Source organism: Babylonia areolata, chromosome 2 (assembly GCF_041734735.1).
Source record: "Babylonia areolata isolate BAREFJ2019XMU chromosome 2, ASM4173473v1, whole genome shotgun sequence".
Classification (NCBI taxonomy): Eukaryota; Metazoa; Mollusca; class Gastropoda; order Neogastropoda; family Buccinidae; genus Babylonia; species Babylonia areolata.
In genome coordinates, this window is record NC_134877.1 from 34165514 (window position 1) to 34188013 (window position 22500).

The 22500-nt window shown below is 45.0% G+C and overlaps 1 protein-coding gene across 1 annotated transcript in view; it reads right to left on the reverse strand.

The window, feature by feature from the left end:
- LOC143277311 (voltage-gated inwardly rectifying potassium channel KCNH6-like) overlaps positions 1–22500 on the reverse strand; it is a 329128-nt gene that overhangs the window by 41212 nt on the left and 265416 nt on the right. The window contains 3 exon segments of the mRNA XM_076582096.1: positions 2021–2220; positions 6523–6931; positions 19527–19958. Of these exon segments, the coding sequence (XP_076438211.1) occupies positions 2021–2220; positions 6523–6931; positions 19527–19958 (1041 nt within the window).

Genomic DNA, 22500 nt, shown 5'->3' on the forward strand with positions numbered 1-22500 from the left:
GATGACGATGACTACCAACTATAACACTGCCGATGACAACTAGGGTGATGATGAAAATGATAACAGAGACGAACAAGACTTAATAACACACTTTCAACGATGGCGTTCTCAATGCGTTTCGAGCAGTGAGCGGATGCTGTTGAAAAGGACACAGGGAAGAAAACTGGGAATTTCCTGGCGCTATTGTCCGCTGGATAGTTTTGGTTGTGGTCATGAGATATAATCAATGAACAAACAAATATAATGTCCCTTCGAAAAGCGCCCTCATATTGCATTGTGTCGCATTGCTTGTATTACAGTTGTGGTCTCCTTCCCAAGAGGGACACAATTGTTTTTGGATAATACTGCATTGTCCGAACAAACAATACAAAAAAAAAAACCCCAAAAACAAATAAAAATACACCAGCACCGTTACATCAACCATAACTATTAGGTATGATACAAATATCAACAACAACTAACAAGAACCAGAAAAACCCCACAACAACACCGTCATGACAACTAATAACCACCAACAACAAAACACATCGCTCCTCTCTCTCTCTCTCTCTCTCTCTCTCTCTCTCTCTCTCTCTCTCTCTCTCTCTCTCTCAGTTGTGGGCAAAAACAAAAAGCAGGGTGGTCGAAATCATGCGTAAATTGTGGAATTTTGGTAGCATGGATAAAATTGTATTCTTTAACCATTTCACCGCCAGTCAATTTTGAGTACAGAATTCCCTTGTGCTATAAACACAGAAAAGACAATGACTAGAATAGCTGGGGATCCCCCCTGCGATGTATAGAAACTATGGCCAATCATACCACCGAACATTAAGAGCAGTAGGTTCATGGATAACAGACCAATGAATGGTCACCTTTCAGTGACATTGGTCCTCTACCACGCCTGCGCATAAATGCGAGCTTGGCGGTGAAAGGGTTAATCTGTTTATGTATCTGTTTTCATCTGGATTCCTTGTCCATACCCCTATCCCAGCCTCCCTTATATACATTTATTTATTTATCAATGTTTGGCTGTTTATAGGCCTGTGACCCAAGTACGGTTAAACCATCTGAGTCTGAGTCTCAGTTCCCCTCTCTACTTGTGTCTCTCTCCATTACTAAAATGTTAATACAACCTACTAAGGAATTCGTTGTAAAGCAATCAGTGATTTTCTTACATAAAGGTTTTAACTTAGATGGGCAAAATGCAACTGAGTATTTTTGTTTTAAAATCCTGAATCAGAATGCTAATGGTAATTACTTTGTCTTCATTAAGTTCATACCTTGGTAATGTTTATTTACACCACCCCTTCCGGGGGTGACATGGACAAAATTGAATATATTATCAGTATCCGTCTATCTCTTTCAACTTCCACCATCACACAACCACCACCACCAACAGCATCACCAATACCACCACCAACACAACAACAACACCAGCACCAGTAAACTTCACCACCACCATCACCATCAACACCAGCACTACCACCACCACCTGATATCACACTACCACCACAACACCTCTAACATTTTCAGTACCATCATGAACAACAACATTACCACTACCACCAACAACACTACTACTACCACCCCCCCACCACCACCACCACCAACAACAACACCACGCCACCGCCATCATCACCACCAACACCATCGCATCACCACCGCCACTACCAAGAACATTACTGCTAAGAACATTACTGTCACCAGCACAGCCATCACCACCACCTTCGCACCGTCAACCCACTTACAGCACCAACACAACATTACCACTACCACCGCCACCATCACCACCATCACATCACCACCACACCCCTACCAAGAACATTACTGTCTCCATCACTGCCATCACCACCACCATCACACCATCAACAAACTTGCATCACTTCAACAACACTGCCACCTCCACACCAACAAATCAACAACACCAACCACCACCACCACCACCAACAACAACAAAAACAACATCAACCACCACCACCAACAACAACACCAAAACCAACCACCACCACCAACAACAACAACACCAACAACCACTCACCATGTTCATGTCGATGCCGTTGGTGTAGGACCAGGCGTGCTGGAAGTATTCCTCCAAGCGCTGCCTCAGGGGGTTGGGGATCTGGTGGAAGCGGATGAACTCCTTGATCCGCAGCATCTGCGTGTGGTATCGCATAGTGCCAGAGTACAGCCGCTGGATGATGGCGCTCACGTTACCGAAGATGCTGGCGTACATCAGGGCTGGAACATCATGACAGTTTTCACTTTCGGTTTCTCAAGGAGGCGTCACAGCGTTCGACAAAATCCTAGTTTTCAGTTTCATCTTCTGAAGGAGGCGGCACAACGTTCGGATAAATCTATAATAAATTATCTGCTTGGGCAGATGCCTGACTAGCAGCATAACCCAACGCGCTTAGAAAAAAAAAGTGGCAGCAGTGGGATTCCCAACCAACGCCTCCGACGAGACTGGAGCCTTAAACCAGTGCCTTAGATCGCTCGATCATGCTACATGATGATAGGCAGCGGTGGTCTTTGAAGTTGCACTGGTACGTCTTTTTAATAGTTTATTTTTATAAACGTCATTTTTTTTTACATATAGAACTTCATAGTACCTAAAATCTCTGAAGAGATCCTGTCCCCATTTACTATTATAAAAACAGAGAAAAAAACACAACTATATATATATATATATATATATATATATATATATATATATATATATATATATATATATATATATATAAACAAGCGAAAAACAACAACAACAACAAACAAACAAACACAAAACAAAAAAACAACAATGAAAAACAAACAAAAAAAACAAAAACAAAAACAAAACAAAAACAACAACAACATACAAACACATACCAAGTATAAACCTTCACCAAGAACACGCATTAGCTCTGTAATAATTGACAACCAGAAAGTTTCGATTAGCCCCGGGCCGGGTGCTTGCATTATTCAGCTGATAAAGCGTAAAACTGGCATTTATAGGTTGTTGGGTTCGAATACCGGTCGTCACGCCCAACCCACGATCCCCTACACCCCCTCCCCCACCCTCCTTTCCATAACCTTCCGTTCTAAAGTCTCAAAATGGCTTTCTCGCTGACCACCTCAATATGCAGTCGTTCTGGTGTGTCAGTATTAAGTTGGACAGGCCCCTTCCCTCAGTCTCCTGGGATGAGTATCTCCATCGGACATATTACCCACCCAAATGTAACTTGTCCCCCGATATATCATTAATCCCAGCGCATAAAACAACTCCATGAATAAAATGAACTGAAAATTCAGCATACATAAAACGACTTCAAATTCTCAGGCATCGAAACATTTTGTACGAGCTTACAAAAAACACGAATTGTAATCCCTACACCCCACCCTACAACTCCTGGAGAAACGAGGTTCATTTGTCTCATGAGGCTCATTTATCTTGCATGGAAGCTGGGAAGGTTATAAGTGTGGCACCCCAAAATTTGGGCATTCACTATAGCTCCGAAATGACTTTCTGTGGTCGCTTTGGCAATTATCAACATGACTGATGGGGGAGTTGCTGGTCAGATGCTACGCTTCCTCATAAAAGTCTTCACCTATGACTCGTTAGCATGACTGACATGTTTGCAGTAAAACACCCGCCAGATGCTAAAGAACAATAACAACAGCCCCACTGGAGTTCACAGAGTGGAAAAACTCTGAATCTCGTCACTCTCATCGGCACATGCCAAAAGTGAAGAATAAACGAAATGCCATGCACCATGTGCAAAGTATTCGAAAACAATTCTCTCACATGCGAATTCCTGGAACTCCTGCTGGGTACGAAACTGAAATAGGTTTGGAGCTCTATTAGACGCGATGTTATGGCAGTTCTACGATTGCTTAGACGCAAGCTCTCAGCCAAAATTGGAAGCCCATGCAGAACACATGGTTATTTACTGGCATCTGGGATCGCTACATGCTATCTGGTCTTAAGAAATCAACTTGTTGTTCTCATCTTGAATATTATGTAGTTTTGTACGAGCGCATCAAACATTTAAAGCTCCTACGGAACCTACGGTTTTCTGTTTGCAATTTAGATCATCGCATACTTTCGGGAATTAAGAATCCAACTTCCTGTGGTAATCTTTTATTTTGGGGGTTATTTAATTTTGTGATTAATTATGAATTCAAATATCAATTGAATTGTTGCAGTTAGTCGTTGTGTAATCAGTAACAGTTGGTCAAATTACATATTCGATCACAGTTTAAAACCGATCTTTTGGAAAACTGTAACGTTGTGATTGAATATGAACGCACAGCTTCAAAGTCTTGGCCATGTCTCTTCAGCATGACACCATTATCAAAACAGCTGACAGTGATACTTTCGTATCTGTCGAACTTTCAACCTGTTCTCGTCTTGTCCATGATGTTACCACGTCGTACACTCTTCCCGAACAAAAGCGGTTGTATGCGTTCTTTGAAATGTCGTCCGTGTTAGCACTTCTCCATAGCGTCACGCAAACCATTATGTCTTCAAATTCGAGGAAGATCGTCCATGTATTTACTCCATCCATCCATCAGTTAATTCATCCATTCGTGCAGCCACCCATTCGTCTGCCTATCCATCTATCTACCGTCTATTTGTCTGAAAGTCTGCCTGTCTATCGGGATGATTGTGGTTTAGCAGGTATGTTTACTATTCAGTTTGGGTCCTGTGAAGATGTTGCAATGGGAAGAAACAGTGAATGATTCGTTCGACCCGAACAACTACCCCAACCAACAAAAACACCAAGAGTGCAATTGTCATTTATCTTCTTGTTACCCATGTTTTAAGGTCAACGACCTATTGGCACTTGCCCTAAAGGTTAGTTTGTTCTTGTTTGGGTCGAACAATGCCGGGTCTGACGAACCTTTCTGTTAGTTACAATCAAGTTTAACGTCGAAGCCCCGAACTCGGATAATATGGAGGAGGATCATCCCAAGTGAGGTAAGTTAAAGTCAAATCTAACACTAATCTCATGTGAAATGGCCGACGGGGATTTGTGGACCCTGGGAGAGGATGCACTGCAACTGATGCCTACAGAACGACAGCACATTTGGGGCGGGACAGGTTCAAAACCGAAAACGGGGTATGGCTGCCTGCATGGAGGGGTAAAACCGGTCACGCACTGAAAAGCCCACTCGTGCATCCGAATGAACGTGGAAGCAGCAGGCCACGACCGCTAAAAAAGAGGAAAAGCTAGATGGTATTTTGTTTGATTGTTTTATGGTTAAGTTCGGGTCAACAACCACATCGGATTATCTAACTGGCGGGGATATGACAAATCCCAGGACAGCTTAGGTAGGGGACCTATCTATCGCTACACTGACAATACACACCACATTAAGGATGTAGAAGCGAGGGTGTCCTATCTGACGCTGGTAATCGAACTCAAACAATGCAGGAGTCAGCCGGGCGCTCGACTACCGAAGCTATGGTAGAACTCGTGTCTTCTTAGTTAGATTTCGGTTCAGTCCCATTCGGGTTGCAAGTCGACACCCACTTTCGGTGATGCGACAAAAAAACGGGGATAACCACCCCAGGAAAGTCAGTGAAGGGGGCGGGGGGGTGGGGGGGGTCTATTTATCACCACACCCACAACACCAGAATGACAACACATTAAGATGGACGGCGAGAACGCCTTTTTCTTCTCTTGGGTGTCCGTGATTTGAACTCACAACCGTCCTTGTGAATGCCACCTCGGCACCCTTCCAACTGAGCAAACCAGACACCCGTCTTTTCTTCTTGTTCACCGACTCTCTTCTTTCGTCTGTCACCCTGCTGTCACCATCAGCAGGGGGCTTCCACGTCCAGACGCACATGCGACAATTGGAGAGGACAAGTGAGAGACTGATTCGATTTGAGCTGTACCGTGCCTCCCTTTCAACCATCTACAAATTCCATTAAGTACGAAAGTCAAGTTTGAAATGTCTGCTCCACCTAAATGCGATTTTCTCCAATGCCCCCAGTCTTCGTTTTTTTCTTCTTCTGTGTTGTGTGAAGGGTGTAGAATGCTTCGAAACGCGTCACATTATACTCTGTTTTAGTTCGCGTTGTTTTTTATCGTTCGGTTCTCGTCTCGCAAGTTGAGGACAGGACTTTTTTCTTTTGGTAAAAGATGCTAACAATAGTCTGCTGAAGCAACATCTTCAGTGACATAACTCACGCTGTGACACACGATTCTGCTTTGGAAAAAAATGTAGTCAGAAATCAATATCAATACCAGTGTATCAGAATGAGTGTAGATTTAATCCAAGATATAACTGGTAATGTTCATACCCCATCGATCCAACTCATTTCAAGTCAATTTGATATCCTTCCAGTGAAATCGACATGTTGTCAAGCATTCCTCAATCCCATGCCCGCACCCTGCAACCATCTTCGCATCTCCTACAATCATACTTCACACACACACACACACACACACACACACACACACACACACACACACACACACACACCTCATCACTCACAATTCCTACAGCACATCAGCCTCTCCCCCCCCCCCCCCCTTCTCCAACAATACTCACATCCTATCAACATGATGAGGATGGAGAAGATCTTCTCCGAGTTGGTGTTGGGAGACACGTTGCCAAACCCCACGCTGGTCAAGCTACTGAAGGTGAAGTACAGAGCAGTCACATACTTCGACTTGATGGTCGGCCCACTGTTCTCGTCGGAAATGTTGTAGAACTGTTTAGTCTGTTTGGCCAGCTCGTCCAGCCACCCGATCCTGGGCTGACCGTCGTGCGCCATGTTCCGCTCCATGTTGCCGATGGCGTACCAGATGCAGGCCAGCCAATGAGCGATGAGGGCAAAGGTCGCCATGAGTAGTAACAGCACGGCGGCGCCGTACTCGGAGTAGCGGTCCAGCTTCCGGGCCACGCGCACCAATCGCAGGAGTCGTGCAGTTTTCAGGAGACCAATCAGCGTGGTCGTCTGTTGAAGAAGACAGCGGAAATATGGTTTATGCACTGGCCATTTTGAACATCATCATCATCAACAAAAATAACAAAAATATATTTTCACGATTATAATACTAGAGTTCATACAATGAGAACCCATACATACTGTATCCCTTCAGTGAAAAGGGATCATTTATACTAGTCATCGGTATCACATTTATATTCACACAAAGTCCAAATTTTCTCATTGTCTCTTTATCAAAAGTCACACAATATTCTTTTATGGAAGGTTTGTTTCGAAGCTTTATTTATTTATTTATTTTATTCAACGGATGGTGTTCACTCCAAGCGCAGGAGTCTGAATGAACAGTTCCCTAACTTTGAAAAGGTGACGAAGGGAATAGTGCGAGTTGGACAGGGAGAGAAAGAGACAGATAGGTTGATAGATAAAGATATGGAGAGAGAGAGAGAGAGAGAGAGAGAGAGAGAGAGAGAGAGAGAGAAGAGAGAGAGAGAGAGAGAGAGAGAGAGAGAGAGAGAGAGAGAGAGAGATGTTGGGGATAGATGCAGAGAGTTACGAACGATCATATAAACTGTAACGTGAAGTACGACAATAAATCTATCTGAAACCAAGTGTGTGTCAGAGCACACACAGACACAGACACAGACACACACACACACACACATGCGTATATACATGCATACATACATACTTATGAGCACATACATTACAAACACACGCGAACTCACAGCACGTACACATCATCATGGAGGGAGTCGTCGTCATTATTGTCATCCAGATTTCCCCCCTCGAAACATATTTCATTGCGTTTATTCATATCTTTGTACAGCAGCATGCATGATTTCTCCCCAAAGTGTCTTAAACGCGATAACGCTTCAACTGCATTGTTATCATCGTCATGACGATATCGGTGAGGATGAATGCAATGCTATTGATGATGACGAATTTTCTTTCGTTTTTATATTTTTTTTTTAGTTACTTGTCAGTTTATTTCTTTGTTGAATAGCAGCAAAAGTAGAAGAAACAGTAATAGTAGTGATATTAGCAGTAGTATTCGCTGCGGCAGATACTACAAGAGCAGCAGCAGCAGCAGTGATTGTCGTACCATCATCTTCATCATCAATAACACGAGCAATATAAATTATTATATGACAAAAAAACCCACGACGATGATGATGATGATGAAGTTAATGATGACGGTGATAATAAGAACAACAGTAACACGTCAATCTTCGTCATAGCCATCATCAAAATTATCATCAAATGCAAACGATAATGAGAAAACGGCATCATCATCATCAGCATCATCGATTTTTCTTTTCTCTCCACTCCTTTTCTGCAGTTCTCAAGTTCCCTGTGTATGTTTAAGAACGGCAGAGGCTAATCTGGAGAAAGCGGGATGTTTGCGGTGGTGGTGGAAAGGGGCAGTGAGGAGAAACAGGGGGCAAATGACAGCCCGTTCATCATCGGTGTCAGCCTTCGCCATGAAACCACTCTGTCTCGCTCGCTACCGCCGCCCGCCCGCCATTCCACTAACAGTCAGGCATTCGGGGATATGACGGGCAGGATTTCAGGTTTGGTTTCGAATCCGTGTAATAGGTTTAAAAAAAAAAAGAGAAAAAAAAAGGAGTGGCGCGGTGGTGCCATTTCTTTTATGTTTGGTTTGTGTGCGAGGTGCGCTGTCCTCGCCCGTCTCCCCCCCCCCCCCCCCCCCCTCTGTCTCTCTGTTCCTCTGTCTGTCTGTCTGTCTCTCTGTCTGTCTTACTCTGTGTGTCTGTATCTCTCTTGTCTCCACCCGTGTCTCTGTCTGTCTGTCTGTGTCCCTGTCTGTGTCTGCCTGTCTGTCTTTGCCTTTGTCTCTGACTGTCTGTCTCTGTCTGTCTGCCTCTCTCTCTCTCTCTCCACGCTATTCGCCTTCCTGCTCAGCTTGTTCCCCAATCACGAGTAAACTTTCTCCGAGTGTCTGTCTTGGTTTGTTTGTACCTGTCTGTCTGTCGGTCGGTCGGTCTGTCTATATCTGTCGAATGCTGATCAGCCTGACAGCCACACCCTACAGAGTATTCATCACATTACGTAATACAATGTGATAAGTGACCTCTCTATCCTATGTCGACAGCATGGGAAAGTGATGTGAACATTCACACAGATGCCAAAAAAAGCACAACACAACTCACCTCTCTGCATCTCTGTCTGTCTAGTGTGTGTGTGTGTGTGTGTGTGTGTGTGTGCCTCTCTCTCTCTCTCTCTCTCTCTCTCTCTCTCTCTCTCTCGTGATCATAACGAGAACCAGTACTGTTCTCCTCATCAGGTGAATGTGAACCATTTCCGTTATTTTTTTTTTCTTGATGCCGATTGACAACATAATGCAATGCGCACGCATCTGGCATTTTCTCCTCTTCTGGGGAAAAGAGTTCCACATGGTTTGAAGCAGTTTGGATTCCGCTCAATCGGCCCTGGAGGCATGTCAGGACTAAAAATAAGCCAAAAGGCATGTTTGTTGTCATTACGAAAAAAAAAAAAAAAAAAAAGAAAAAGAAAAAAAGCATTCGCATCAGCAAACCGTATGAACTGTAAACAGCAAACTGTTCAGGTTCATCCATGCCTGCATGGACCAGTTGTCTCAACACATTTCAGAACAAATCTGTGTAGTCTCCACTTTCAAATGACACCGTACCCCCTCCCACACACACCTCCCACCAACCCAAAGAAATGAATGTAAAAACGAATCTTCAATATCTGTTATTTCCATTTTAAGGAAAAAACAAAATCAAGCCTTATAAATGTGATGCAAAATGTAGAACGCAATGGATCATCAAAATGTAAATAGAGGGGTTTCTGTCAGGATGCCAAGAAATTTCACAACTGCTGCAAAATTCTGCGCACTATGTCACTGTTTTTTTTTTTTCTTCACCCGGTGCATTTGGGAGTTGAGACGGCAGATCAAGATGTTTGGTTTGTTGGCTTTGGGCTTTCAGAGTCTCTGTCTGTCCATCCGTCCGTACACATAAAACGCAAATGCACACGCAAACATACCCCCCCCCCCCCCCCACCCCCACCCCCCCACACACACACACAGCAAGCGTCTCTCTCTCTCTCTTTCAGTTTGCTCTCGTTTTGTGGAACCTCTATCAATGTGCACCGTGTTGTTGAGCGTCTTACCAAAGACCCTTCCTTGGCTGTATAGATTCTCTGGGTCTTACTGTCCAAACTACAAGAATATCGTTAATGCAATGGCGGGGCGAGAACGGGAGTAGGAGGCGGCAGTTTTCCTAGAGGTGTAGTAAAACCCTGGAAGTTTCAGACATCCAGCAACCTTTGGGATCCGACATTTCGGAGATGTTCCTGGCAACGGTACCTCTGTTGCTCGCCATGGGATCAGTAAGTGTTGATTACTGTGGATGCTGTGTGTGTGTGTGTGTGTGTGTGTGTGTGTGTGTGTGCGTGCGTGCGTGTGTGTGTGTGTGTGTGTGTGTGTGTGTGTGTGTGTGTGCGTGTGTGTGTGTGTGTGTGTGTGTGTGATAGAGAGAGAGAGAGAGAGGGTGAGTGATTGAGTGAGTGAGACATATAGAGACAGAAAGAGACAGAGACAGAGACTGACATTCCTTTTGAACAGTTATGATCGAAACCTGCACTAAGGCGGAAGAAAACCATCCATTCAAACCCACCACTCACTTCCCCTCCAGACAGGACAAATAGACAGGCAAAGCCATGACGATATTTTGTATTTCTTTCTATCACAACAGATTTCTCTGTGTGAAATTCGGGCTGCTATCCCCAGGGAGAGCGCGTCGCTATACTACAGCGCCACCCATTTTTTGTATTTTTTCCTGCGTGCAGTTTCATTTGTTTTTCCTATCGAAGTGGATTTTTCTACAGAATTTTGCCAGGAACAACCCTTTTGTTGCTGTGGGTTCTTTTACGTGCGCTGTGCATGCTGCACACGGGACCTTGGTTTATCATCTTATCCGAATGACTAGCGTCCAGACCACCACTGAAGGTCTGGTGGAGGGGGAGAAAATATCGGCGGCTTAGCCGTGATTGGAACCAGCGCACTCAGATTCTCTCGCTTCCTTGGCGGACGCGTTACCTCTAGGCCATCACTCCATATGAGGATTACAGTTATTGTTACACAATAAAACAGCAACCGGGGTTTCGTTTCCGTGAAACAGCTGGAGCAAATCCCCAGTGGACCGTTCATAAGTTCTGAAACTTTGGCTTGCCCTTTCTCCGACATGCATCCCTTGGTGAGCTATTTCCCCACTTGGTGAGTGAAACGCCCAATCCAGACCTCCGCGCTTAAGTCGCTATCACACCGATTGCCTTCCACGCAACGACGAAAAGTGTTTAACTTCAAATGATGACAAACGTGGTGTTTTTTTTTCGATAGAATTTTCTTCTTCCTCTCCTCCTCCTCCTCCTCCTTCTTCTTCTTCTTCAACTCTATGAAGAGTCACTGGGACGCCTCAAAGAAGAACTGTTCACCAGATCCTTTCAGGTCTGTCTGAAAGCCTGGGACTCTGCCAGTGGTTTTCCTGTCTGTTCTGCAATGTTGTCAGTCCATCACTTTTTCTCTCTTCCCATCTGTCTCCCTCCTTCATCTGTCCCTTGGTAGATCGTTTCGGCAAGGCTTTTGGATTTTGTTACGTGGTCATACACATGTAGTTTCATTCAATCTTTTTAATAGATTGTTTCGGCAAGGCTATTGGATCTTGTTACGTTTCCATAGAAACATAGTTGTTTCCTTTTTTAAAAAATGATGTCAGTTGATCTTCATATGGTCCAATGTGTTGCTTGATGTTTTGGCGCACTTTTTGACCATTTGTAATATGATCAGTGTATCCAATCTTTAGTTTTACACGTTCCAAATAAATCAGCAGTTCGCACACGAAGAAGCACCATGACAAATAGACTCTGACAACACGCATTATCAGTTATGTTTGAGTTGGTCATTTTTCCGATGAAAAAATATCTTTATTCGATGAATCGGCTCAAAGCACGAGGTAAAAAAAAACAACCAACAACAACAAAAAACAACTGCATCTACCTTCGATCACCACTTTACTTAGTCGTTGATGAATGAATCAGTACGATCTGGTGACAAATCAGTACGTCCTGGTGACGCTCCCCACGTCAAAGAGCATGCACCAAGCAGTTCCATGTACTCGTCTGTCCCTGCTTCGCCTGAGTCGATGCATGACCATGAGTTCCAGTTCACTGAAAATTGTAAGCCAATCGCGGCGCATGGGAAAATACAAGGAAATATTTCAGGAATCAAAGAGGTGAATGGTGGCAATCGATAAACGAAAATTCGTGTGAAACAAACGTTTAATGTAAATTGAGTCTACACACGTGCACTTTGAACTGGAAACTATTCTTGACCATAGGCAAAAGACAAGAAATTTGACAGAGACAATTATTGAGTTATTGAGGAAATCTGTACGTTCAAATGACAGCCGGAAGGAGGTCTAAACTGTGATCTCATTTTACTAACCAGGAGAACTAAATAAAGTATATATATAAAAAAAGAAGGAAACTGCAAGAAAGCGGACTTCAAGGCCAGCTGTGCCACTGTTATGGATGAAAAAGCTAAACGAGGCAAAGAGTTATTAACAGTAAACAACAAGCAAGTGCAATAACTCTTGCTCTTTAAAATAAGAGGAGGGCAGACAACTTCAAGTTATGGTTGCTCGGCGTTTCCTTTCCGCTTGCACACAGACAGAAAACAGGTACAGAAAAACAAACCCAGAAACACGATCTCTCTACCTCTTATTTACCCATGCGCACGCTGATGTAAAGCGAAGGGCAGCCACACAGTGTATTTGCGTGCCTTTGTATTACATTTACAAAGCAATAGCTACCGCATTCGTTTGTTCTTCAATGTGCTTCTGTGTAGCTGTCGCTTTTATCCGCGCTCCCGGTGTTTATTGTTGGAAGCTGAAGTAAAGGAAGGAGACTGACAACACTCGTGTTTATGCTTCACGTGGAGTTTGAGTCAGAGACAAAGTAACGTCAAAAATCTATGTCAAAGCTTCAGGGATTCACAGCATTCATCACACTTTTGTTTTCCACATTCGTTCTTTCTGTGTATGAGACAGCAGACTGTAATTCTTTACATTTCCAAGTTCAACTAATGACGCACAATCACGCTTCTTCTTTTGATGTGAATGTAGCACATTTACGTTGATACTCACAAGTAAATACATTAAAAGCAACACCACCACTAACAACAACAGCAGCATTTTTTAATCCCTGGCTTTCGTGAGGAAATGTATCGGTTCCCTTAGGAAAGATGGACAACAAAAACGTCAGTTGTGCAGATGTTCAGATGTAAGCGACAGACAAATAGGACAAGCTAAAGACGTTAAGTGCGTGTACGGAAGCAGTTAACTTTTTTTCCTTTCTTCTTCTGTAATGAAACGTGTTTCTTGTAGGAACTTTTTATGAAGGAAGAAACAGCTTCCAGAAGCACCTCCCTCTTTCAGCAAAGTTGAGCAAGAAAGAAAACATTCTGTCTCTCCCTCCCAACAAAACCCTCAGCGCACGCACAACAAAAAACGCATTTGCGGCAGACAACAGGTGTACAAACCGAATTCGCTGGCACAGGTAACAAAGCACAGAAACACTCCGGTTAAAAGAGAAACAAGGCGGAGAACACGGAATGCTGTTTCCCTTGAAATACTTTTGGAGGGCTCTGTTCTGCCTGTCTGTTGGTCATTCCGTTTTTCTGCCTCTTGGCAGTGAGTTATGTAAACACGAACCGAATTTTTAAAATATGTACTAAAAATCGAAGTTGAAGTATTGATTATCACATTTCAGTCATTATAAAATCAAAACAAAATAATGAATAAACAAATAAGTAAAGAAAGAAACAAACGAACCAAGGAACACAAACAAATGAATGAATGAATGAATAAACAGAAAAGGATAAATGGTCAAATAAATTAGGTAGGAGAGGAGTGTCCGTAAGGTGGTTAGGGTGAACCAGGATAGATGGAGGACTGAATAAAAGATGAAAACTGAAAATGAATAGAAGGACAATGAAATAAATTCTGCTAGATGGACTTTATTGAGAAGTATTTAATTCAAACAACTGATAATGAATATTAAAAAAAAAGTTTCAAAATTGTATAAAAACAACAACAACAACAACAAACCCATTAACTTTCCCAGTTACTGTGGATGGTACACTCTCAATTCTCAATGACCCAGAGTGTGGTTGTGTTGTAATTGTATTTGGCCATTGCTATACTGTTCTTCGTCAGCTGATTTTCAAAGACATTTGCACGAAAGGCTGAAGGCATGTCGCAGACAAAGTACGTGGTAGCTTTCATCGTCTTTTCTCTTTGTATGTGCCTAGGTTTATGATCCACTCCCACTACAGAAACAAGCTTCATGACTTCTCTATCGACCTCAGAAGCGTCAGCGGTGTTGTGGAGATTACGTATCTGCATTAAATCGGTTCTCTTTGCTGGGTAGTGACCGCTTAAGATATTATCAGTCTGTTTCTTCATAAAGCATGAAATGTTGGAACCAGAGAAGGTTTCAAAACCAAATATCTTTTATGTTCCTTTTTTTTGGCATGAATAAAACTCAAAACTTAAAAAATGTGATGTTTGCTTTTATTCCGAAGTTTCCACAAGGGCACATGAAGCTAAACCCAACTCGTCTGTGTATGTGAGTGTGTGAGTGCGCGCGCACGCGTGTGTGTTAGAAAAAAAAAGAGATTTCAAAGGAGATCTTTAGCTTGAAGAAAACGTACAGCAAAGTTGAAGTGGCAACGTTTCTGTGTCAAAGAAGACGTTATACGCACAAACGACATTCCTTTATCATATCCACACACACACACACACACACACGCGCGCGCGCGCACACACACACACACACACACACACACACACACACACACACACACACACACACACATTTCAGAGCAACGTCTGTAATGAAGAGACCTATTCATCACACACTTCCCTCCCAAGAAGAAGGTCCGAACCCTAACCCGCCCAGATCGCTCTTCAAAGGACCTTACCGCAGTGGCGGCCAAGGCAGTTTGCGAAGGTTCCTCCTTAAAGTCAAGGGGCTGTTTTCTTTCTAACGCACCCATGCTCAGTTCAAAGATAGAGTGGTTTTCTTTTTCTTTTTGTTTGTTTCTGTTTTTACTTTCTTTTCCCCCTCAAAATCTTCCTATCTGTCTGTCTGTCTGTTCCTCTTCTGTATCGGTTCCCTCTGCTCTCTCTCCATCCATCTTTCTTCTCTCTCTCTCTCTCTCTCTCTCTCTCTCTCTCTCTCTCTCACCTACCGTTTTCCCACTTTTCGTGTAAAAATAAGAATAGAGCATGACATTTTTTTTTAATATCGGTGCTGAAGTTGTCTTTTGGCAGCGGGGAGAAGAGTGGTGAAAGGTTACCTTCTCTGCACAGCTACGTCTCGCAACCTGAAACTCTACCTTGTTGCTTTGTTGTTTGTTTTCGTGTTGGTAATTTCTCTCTCCCCCCCCCCCCCCCCCCCCCCCCCAACCCCCCCTGCATGACGTTCCCACTCACCATTTTCTTCATCCTTCTCGCGCCCGGCCACCCCGCTTGATGTTTTTATTATCATTATTTTTTTTGCTCCCATATTTTTATAATGGTATCTGCACTGATATTCCACTGCAACCCACTTCACGTTCTTGTATCATACGTGAGAACACATGATATTATAGGAAATTCGTTATTTCATTTTCATTGCAAAATCTTATGTTATAGTGTGCCAGTAGTGTCACCCCCCACCACCTGCACTCTGTCCCCCTTCCCTCCCCATCCCTTCGTTCCCCCCCCCCCCTCCTTTTTATCTCCCTTCCCGCGCCATCCAAAGTCCAGTCTTTGAGGTCGTGCCGACACTGCGCCACCCTCCCTCCTTTCACCCTCCCTCACCCCTACTCCCTAGTCGGCCCTCTTTGGTCAGCGACGCCGCGTCACCCGCCCCAGCTATAGGAATACGTGCAGTTACGTGATGTCTGCCACCATCCCCGTGTTCGAAACGGACGAGCACGGCATGTTGGTATATCCCGTGTGGCGGCCTGTCTTTCAAGTCGTTCCCCTTCTCCCCGTTCACAAACATGGCGGAGGTAGATGGCGGGTCTTCGGAACGAAAGCTAGGGAGAATTTATGCTAATGCGAACTTTGATCAAGCCAGCTAACAGGCCGAGAGCTGTATTGTCCTGTCTCCCCAATCTCTTTGTGACGTAAATGGGTGAACTTGTCATCATAGAATGTGTATAGACAAGTGGGTTGAATTGTAGCGAATCAGATCATTCAGTAGCTTGCATTAGTATACACAGTATGTTGTGGGAAGGGATAAAACCAGTCAGCACAGCCACTTCTTAGCTGTCTCCCAGAAGAACTGACTGACACAGGGTGACTGACTGATCAGTGATGTGAGGAACAAGGAAATCCCTGTTGGGCTGTGTGCTGCTTTAGGTTTAGGGTGAATTTTACCGTGCTGCTTATAGGTGCTGCTTTAGGTGTAGGATGATCTTTTTACTGTGTGCTGTATTGTAAAGTAAACACTCTATAAAAACCACTCCATGTGGCCCTGCTATTGATGTGAGGAGAGAGTGAGTGAGTGCATGATTAGTTGATCCTATATCCCCCCTGCATAATTCCCCTCTCTCTCTTCTATTAGAATCGAACCACACTCTGCAAAACAACTTTTTACAACTTGGCGTCGCCGACAGGATAGGCAGGTAGAGTGATTTACTGACACAATAGGCAGGTTAAGCAGTTAGTAGGACTTAAGCAGCACACAGCCAGGTAACACAGCCCAGTAACAGCCCAGACATGACAACCCCAACTACAGTGGCGCAGTTGTTTCCCATGGGGTGGTACGTAGCACCCACACTGCCAGTATTCACTGGTGAGCCAGGCAAGATGTCGGCTGAGGACTTCATCACTGAAGGGAGGAGGGTCCTGGCTGCGTACACCATGGGAGACGAGATGGCTGCCTACTTCATCTACAGCCATCTGCAGGGAACCGCACGCAGGGAGCTGATGCTGCGGGACCTGGAGGAGACCAACACCCCAGAGAAGGTGATCAACATTCTGCTGGGGGTGTTCGGCGACGGGCGGCGTGTCACCACACTGCTGTCCACATTTTTCAGCAGGAAGCAGTTGCCAGAGGAGTCCACCTTGGACTACTCCCATGCTCTGTGCAGCATGGGGAGGATCATCCGGACGAAGAGGACTGGGGCCCTCACCGCTGAGATGCTGAGGGACCACTTCATCGATGGCCTCCGGAACCTCCTGCTGAAAAGGGAGCTGCGCCGCGTAGTGACGAGGGAGCCACACACCACCTTCATCCAGGCAAGGGATGAAGCCCTGAGACTGCAGAGAGAGCTGGAGGAGGACCAACAACAGCAACAGGCCAGGGAAGAGACAGCACAATTGGGTGACAAACTGTTGCTGTTAGAAGAGAGTATTAGGTCCATACAGGGGTTAATGTCAGATTTAGTCGGTCAGAGAGATGGGGCTGTGTTAGGGAAAAGGGCCTTGGGTAGGAAGAGAAGGAATAGACGTAGGAAAGGTCAGTCAGTGGTGGGAAATGGGATTTCCCCAAAGGTGGGTAAGGTTCTCCCCAAGGAAAAGTACCGAGATTTCCACAATGAGAACCAGAGAGACTTGCCCAATAGTCTCAGGAGGCAGGATCCGAGTCTGAAAGAAAAGACTCCAGTCAGGACAAGGGTTGACTGTGAGGATGATCCTTGCCAGGGTGAATGGGTGCTGCTGCCCATACCACCTGATCCAGGTGTTCCTAGTACATGTGCCACAAGGGAGGGCACAGGTAATGGAGACTGCCAGGATGCAGTCAGGTCTCCAGGATGGTCACACAGACCGGTGGTAACCGGTTTGTGTGAGAATGGCACCAGGTCTCATCCGAAGCCTGGGGTGCATGGGACATGCGCAGGTGCCATGGTCCTAGCTCAGACTGACAGGGTTGGGAAACTGTCAGGGTCAAGCTGTAGGGTTAGAGCCAGGGACAGGAGTCGTGCAAGCCATCCGGCATTGGTTAGAGTTGTTGCTACAGCCTGCTAGGGGATAATCTGAATGAGGAAAACTGTATGTCATGCTGTGTTGTTGTTTTCCTTCTTTCCAGGATTTGAGGTCGCTGATGTGTGTCAGCTGGAACTCTATTGATTTTTGCGTTGTCTGGCTCTGTTTGATTTTTTTTTGTGTATGCTTTTCTGGGTTATGGTGTCCTGTACAGCTTTATCATTTTGAAATGTATTCTTGGTGATTTCTTTTGTCCTGTAATGTCTTCATTTTCACATGTTTATGTTTTTGCTAATTTTTGGGTTAGAGAACTAATCTCCCCATTAGCATTAATTGATGACGGCAGTGGTCAGCATGTGGTCAGCAGCAATGAGGACATTGCATTCAAAAGCCGGGGGGGGGTGGGTGTTATAGTGTGCCAGTAGTGTCACCCCCCACCACCTGCACTCTGTCCCCCTTCCCTCCCCATCCCTTCGTCCCCCCCCCCCCTCCTTTTTATCTCCCTTCCCGCGCCATCCAAAGTCCAGTCTTTGAGGTCGTGCCGACACTGCGCCACCCTCCCTCCTTTCACCCTCCCTCACCCCTACTCCCTAGTCGGCCCTCTTTGGTCAGCGACGCCGCGTCACCCGCCCCAGCTATAGGAATACGTGCAGTTACGTGATGTCTGCCACCATCCCCGTGTTCGAAACGGACGAGCACGGCATGTTGGTATATCCCGTGTGGCGGCCTGTCTTTCAAGTCGTTCCCCTTCTCCCCGTTCACAAACATGGCGGAGGTAGATGGCGGGTCTTCGGAACGAAAGCTAGGGAGAATTTATGCTAATGCGAACTTTGATCAAGCCGGCTAACAGGCCGAGAGCTGTATTGTCCTGTCTCCCCAATCTCTTTGTGACGTAAATGGGTGAACTTGTCATCATAGAATGTGTATAGACAAGTGGGTTGAATTGTAGCGAATCAGATCATTCAGTAGCTTGCATTAGTATACACAGTATGTTGTGGGAAGGGATAAAACCAGTCAGCACAGCCAGTTCTTAGCTGTCTCCCAGAAGAACTGACTGACACAGGGTGACTGACTGATCAGTGATGTGAGGAACAAGGAAATCCCTGTTGGGCTGTGTGCTGCTTTAGGTTTAGGGTGAATTTTACCGTGCTGCTTATAGGTGCTGCTTTAGGTGTAGGATGATCTTTTTACTGTGTGCTGTATTGTAAAGTAAACACTCTATAAAAACCACTCCATGTGGCCCTGCTATTGATGTGAGGAGAGAGTGAGTGAGTGCATCATTAGTTGATCCTATATCCCCCCTGCATAACTCCCCTCTCTCTTCTATTAGAATCGAACCACACTCTGCAAAACAACTTTTTACACTTATTAGCGAAAAGCACGCACACGACAGAGATGATGTAGTACACGCTTTAAAAAAAATCATTTTTTTTTGTCCCTCTGCCTCTCTTCTCCGACCCCTTCCACATTATCTCACAAATATCACGACGAAGACGGACAGACAGACAAGACAGACAGACACACACACACACACACACACACACACACACACACACAACCTTCCTTCCAGTCCTACTCACCTCATCAGTCTCGGACCCGAAGAGAAGCAGGTCGAAGGGGATGGCGGCCACCACGTCTATCAAGAACCAGCCCTTGAAGTAGTGCACGGCGATCTTTCCTGGGTGGCTCACCACCTCGTCGTTCTTGTTGACGTAGGTGGTGCGGAAGTTGATGAAGATGTCGATGATGAACATCACGTCCACGATGAGGTCGATGATGGTCAGCGGCTCCGAGTAGCGGCTCTCCACCGTCGTCTTGGGCTTGTGCTTCTTCTCCTCCGAGAGGAGGAAGGCGGCGGCGTAAGGGGTGAAGATAGCCGTGTAGATGACCAGCAGCAGGATGATCCAGTCCCAGACCGCCTTGAAGGGCGAGTAGTGCAGCAGGGTGCAGCGGTGGATGCGCTGCGACTGCAGCTTGTACTCGGGCACCACGTCCGCTCCCAGCGACAGCACCTGCGAGGAGAAGGACACGGGGAGTCTTAGTTACAGGACAGCTACTGAGAGGAGAGCTACTGGCACTTCTTTGGAAACGGTCACCTAATTGGTTGTTGTTGTCGTTTCTTATTCTTTCAGTGAAGACACTGGCGCCTCTTTGGAACGGTCGCGTAATTCTTATCAGTGTTTTTTTGGGGGGTTCCTAAGTATAACCTACGTCTCTCTCTCTCTCTCTGTGTATACACACACACACACACACACACACACACACACACACACACACACATATATATATATATATATATGGACCGATGCCACCTTTGCTCATCACTGAGCATTTTTTTTTTCAAAATATTGGGTGGAGCAGGGGTTGGGAATTTTGAGCAACCGGGAGTAACTTCGTTGGTTTTTCTGTTTGTCTGTCTTGACTAACTGTGCAAAGAAAAAGACAGAACGTGTATGATACAAAGATAGGACAGAACATGTATGATACAAGAACGATAGGATAGAACGTGTATGATACAAAACAGGAGAGAACATGTATGATACAAAGACAGGACAGAACATGTATGATACAAAAAGATAGAACAGAACATGTATGATACAAAAAGATAGGACAGAACATGTATGATACAAAAGGCAGAACATGTTTGGTGCAAAAGATAGGACAGAACATGTATGATACAAAAAGATAGGACAGAACATGTATGATACAAAGAGAACATTTTAGAAAAAAAAAAGAAAAAAGAAGAGAAAGAGATTAAACAGAACACGTAATATACAGACAGATATGACAAAACATTAAACGACATGAAGAAATAAGACAGAACATGTATGATGAAAGTTTGCCGGACGAAGAAACGAGGGTCCCTGGTTCAATATACGCACATATTAGCATACCTCTCTGGCAAACTTCAAGGGGAGGGGGGGGGATGCACTCATTGAAACAAATATACCTGCAGAACGTGGTAAAAAAAAAAAAAAAAAGTGACGTTGCACTTTGGCGATGTGCCCTTCCTGGGCACAACCATCCAAATGTCACACACAAAGATATTGTAACAATACAATAGAATACAAAACAGTACGATACAACAACTACGTATCACGCATTCGACTGTAGAACGCGAAGGGATGCAAGAAGACTTCAGTACACGAAGACGTACTTGTGACAGAACAGAAGAAGATGGAGAGGAACAGGACGGCAAAGGACACGGCAGAATGGAAATGGCTACACACGATTGATCGATACAACAATTAATTTTCATCCCCGGCTTTGTCACGGATATGGTGTAACGGGCATGAGTGCCATGCAATACTGATGGGTAGGTCGCTAATTTTTGTAGCAACAGTGATTTGCTGCACATATCAGGAAGCACGTTCAAATACGGTTACCATTTCTGGGTAGGAGCTCTCTCTCTCTCTCTCTCTCTCTCTCTGTGTGTCTCGTCCTTGCGTATGTGTGTGTGTGTGTGTGTGTGTGTGTGTGTGTGTGTGTGAGGTGTATACCTGTGTGCGTTTGTGTTTGAGCGCTCCTTTTTTCTTGTGTGTGTGTGTGTGTGTGTGTGTGTGAATGTATGGGCATGAGTGGATGTGTGTCTGTTTTTGTGTGTTTTTGTGCGACTGAATATGCGTGTGATTTGTATATGTTTGTGGTGTGTGTGTGTGTGTGTGTGTGTGTGTGTGTGTGTGTGTGTGTGTGTGCGTGATAGAGAGAGAGAGAGAGTGCGCGCGTGTGTGTGTGTGTGTGTGAGAGAGAGAGATAGATAGATAGATAGGCAGGTAGAGATAGAGAGAGAGAGAGAGAGTGTGTGTGTGTGTGTACCTTTTTCTCCTCGGGTGAGTTTCAATTGAAGAAGATTGTGTTGTCAGTGCCTTGGTTCTGGTTTGTCGCAAACGACACGCTCAGCTGAAGTGGAGAAGATAAACAACCTATCCAAGTCTCTCTCTCTCTCTCTCTCTCTCTCTCTTCGTATGTCTCTGTCCCTCTCAGTGCATCCACACGGAATCTTCAACCTTGAAGCCATTTTTGTTATCGTTGAATTTTAGTTTTGGGTGTGTGTGTGTGTGTGTGTGTGTGTGTGTGTTTGTGTGTGCGTGTGTACGTGTGTGTGTTTGTGGGGACGTTGGGGAGGGGAGAGGAGTAGTGCTGTGGGCCTGCGTGGAGGTGAGGCTGTAGACGGGGGGGAGGTGTTGGAGAGCAGTGAGCGTGAATAAGGTGTCTGGGAAGAGCTTAGTTTAACTGGTATTATGCAAGCCTCTCTCTCTCTCTTTCTCTCGTCTCACCTGACGGTAAAATAAACCTTTCTGAGCGGCCTGTCTGGCAAATGTTTTCACTAACCGTAATCTTAGAAAACCTTCCAGCCAATACATCCCACGTGTAAGACTGCCACGATAGGATGGATGAAGCAGATGGCTTAAGCCAGATCCGCATTGAAACTAGTTACACACGGACTGGAGGAACAAGTCGCTCGCCTGTGTGGATGAGAGAACTCTTGAAGTTGTACGGACGTGAGGACTTCAGGGATGAAGCAGACAGCTTGAAGTAAACCAGCGAGGCTTG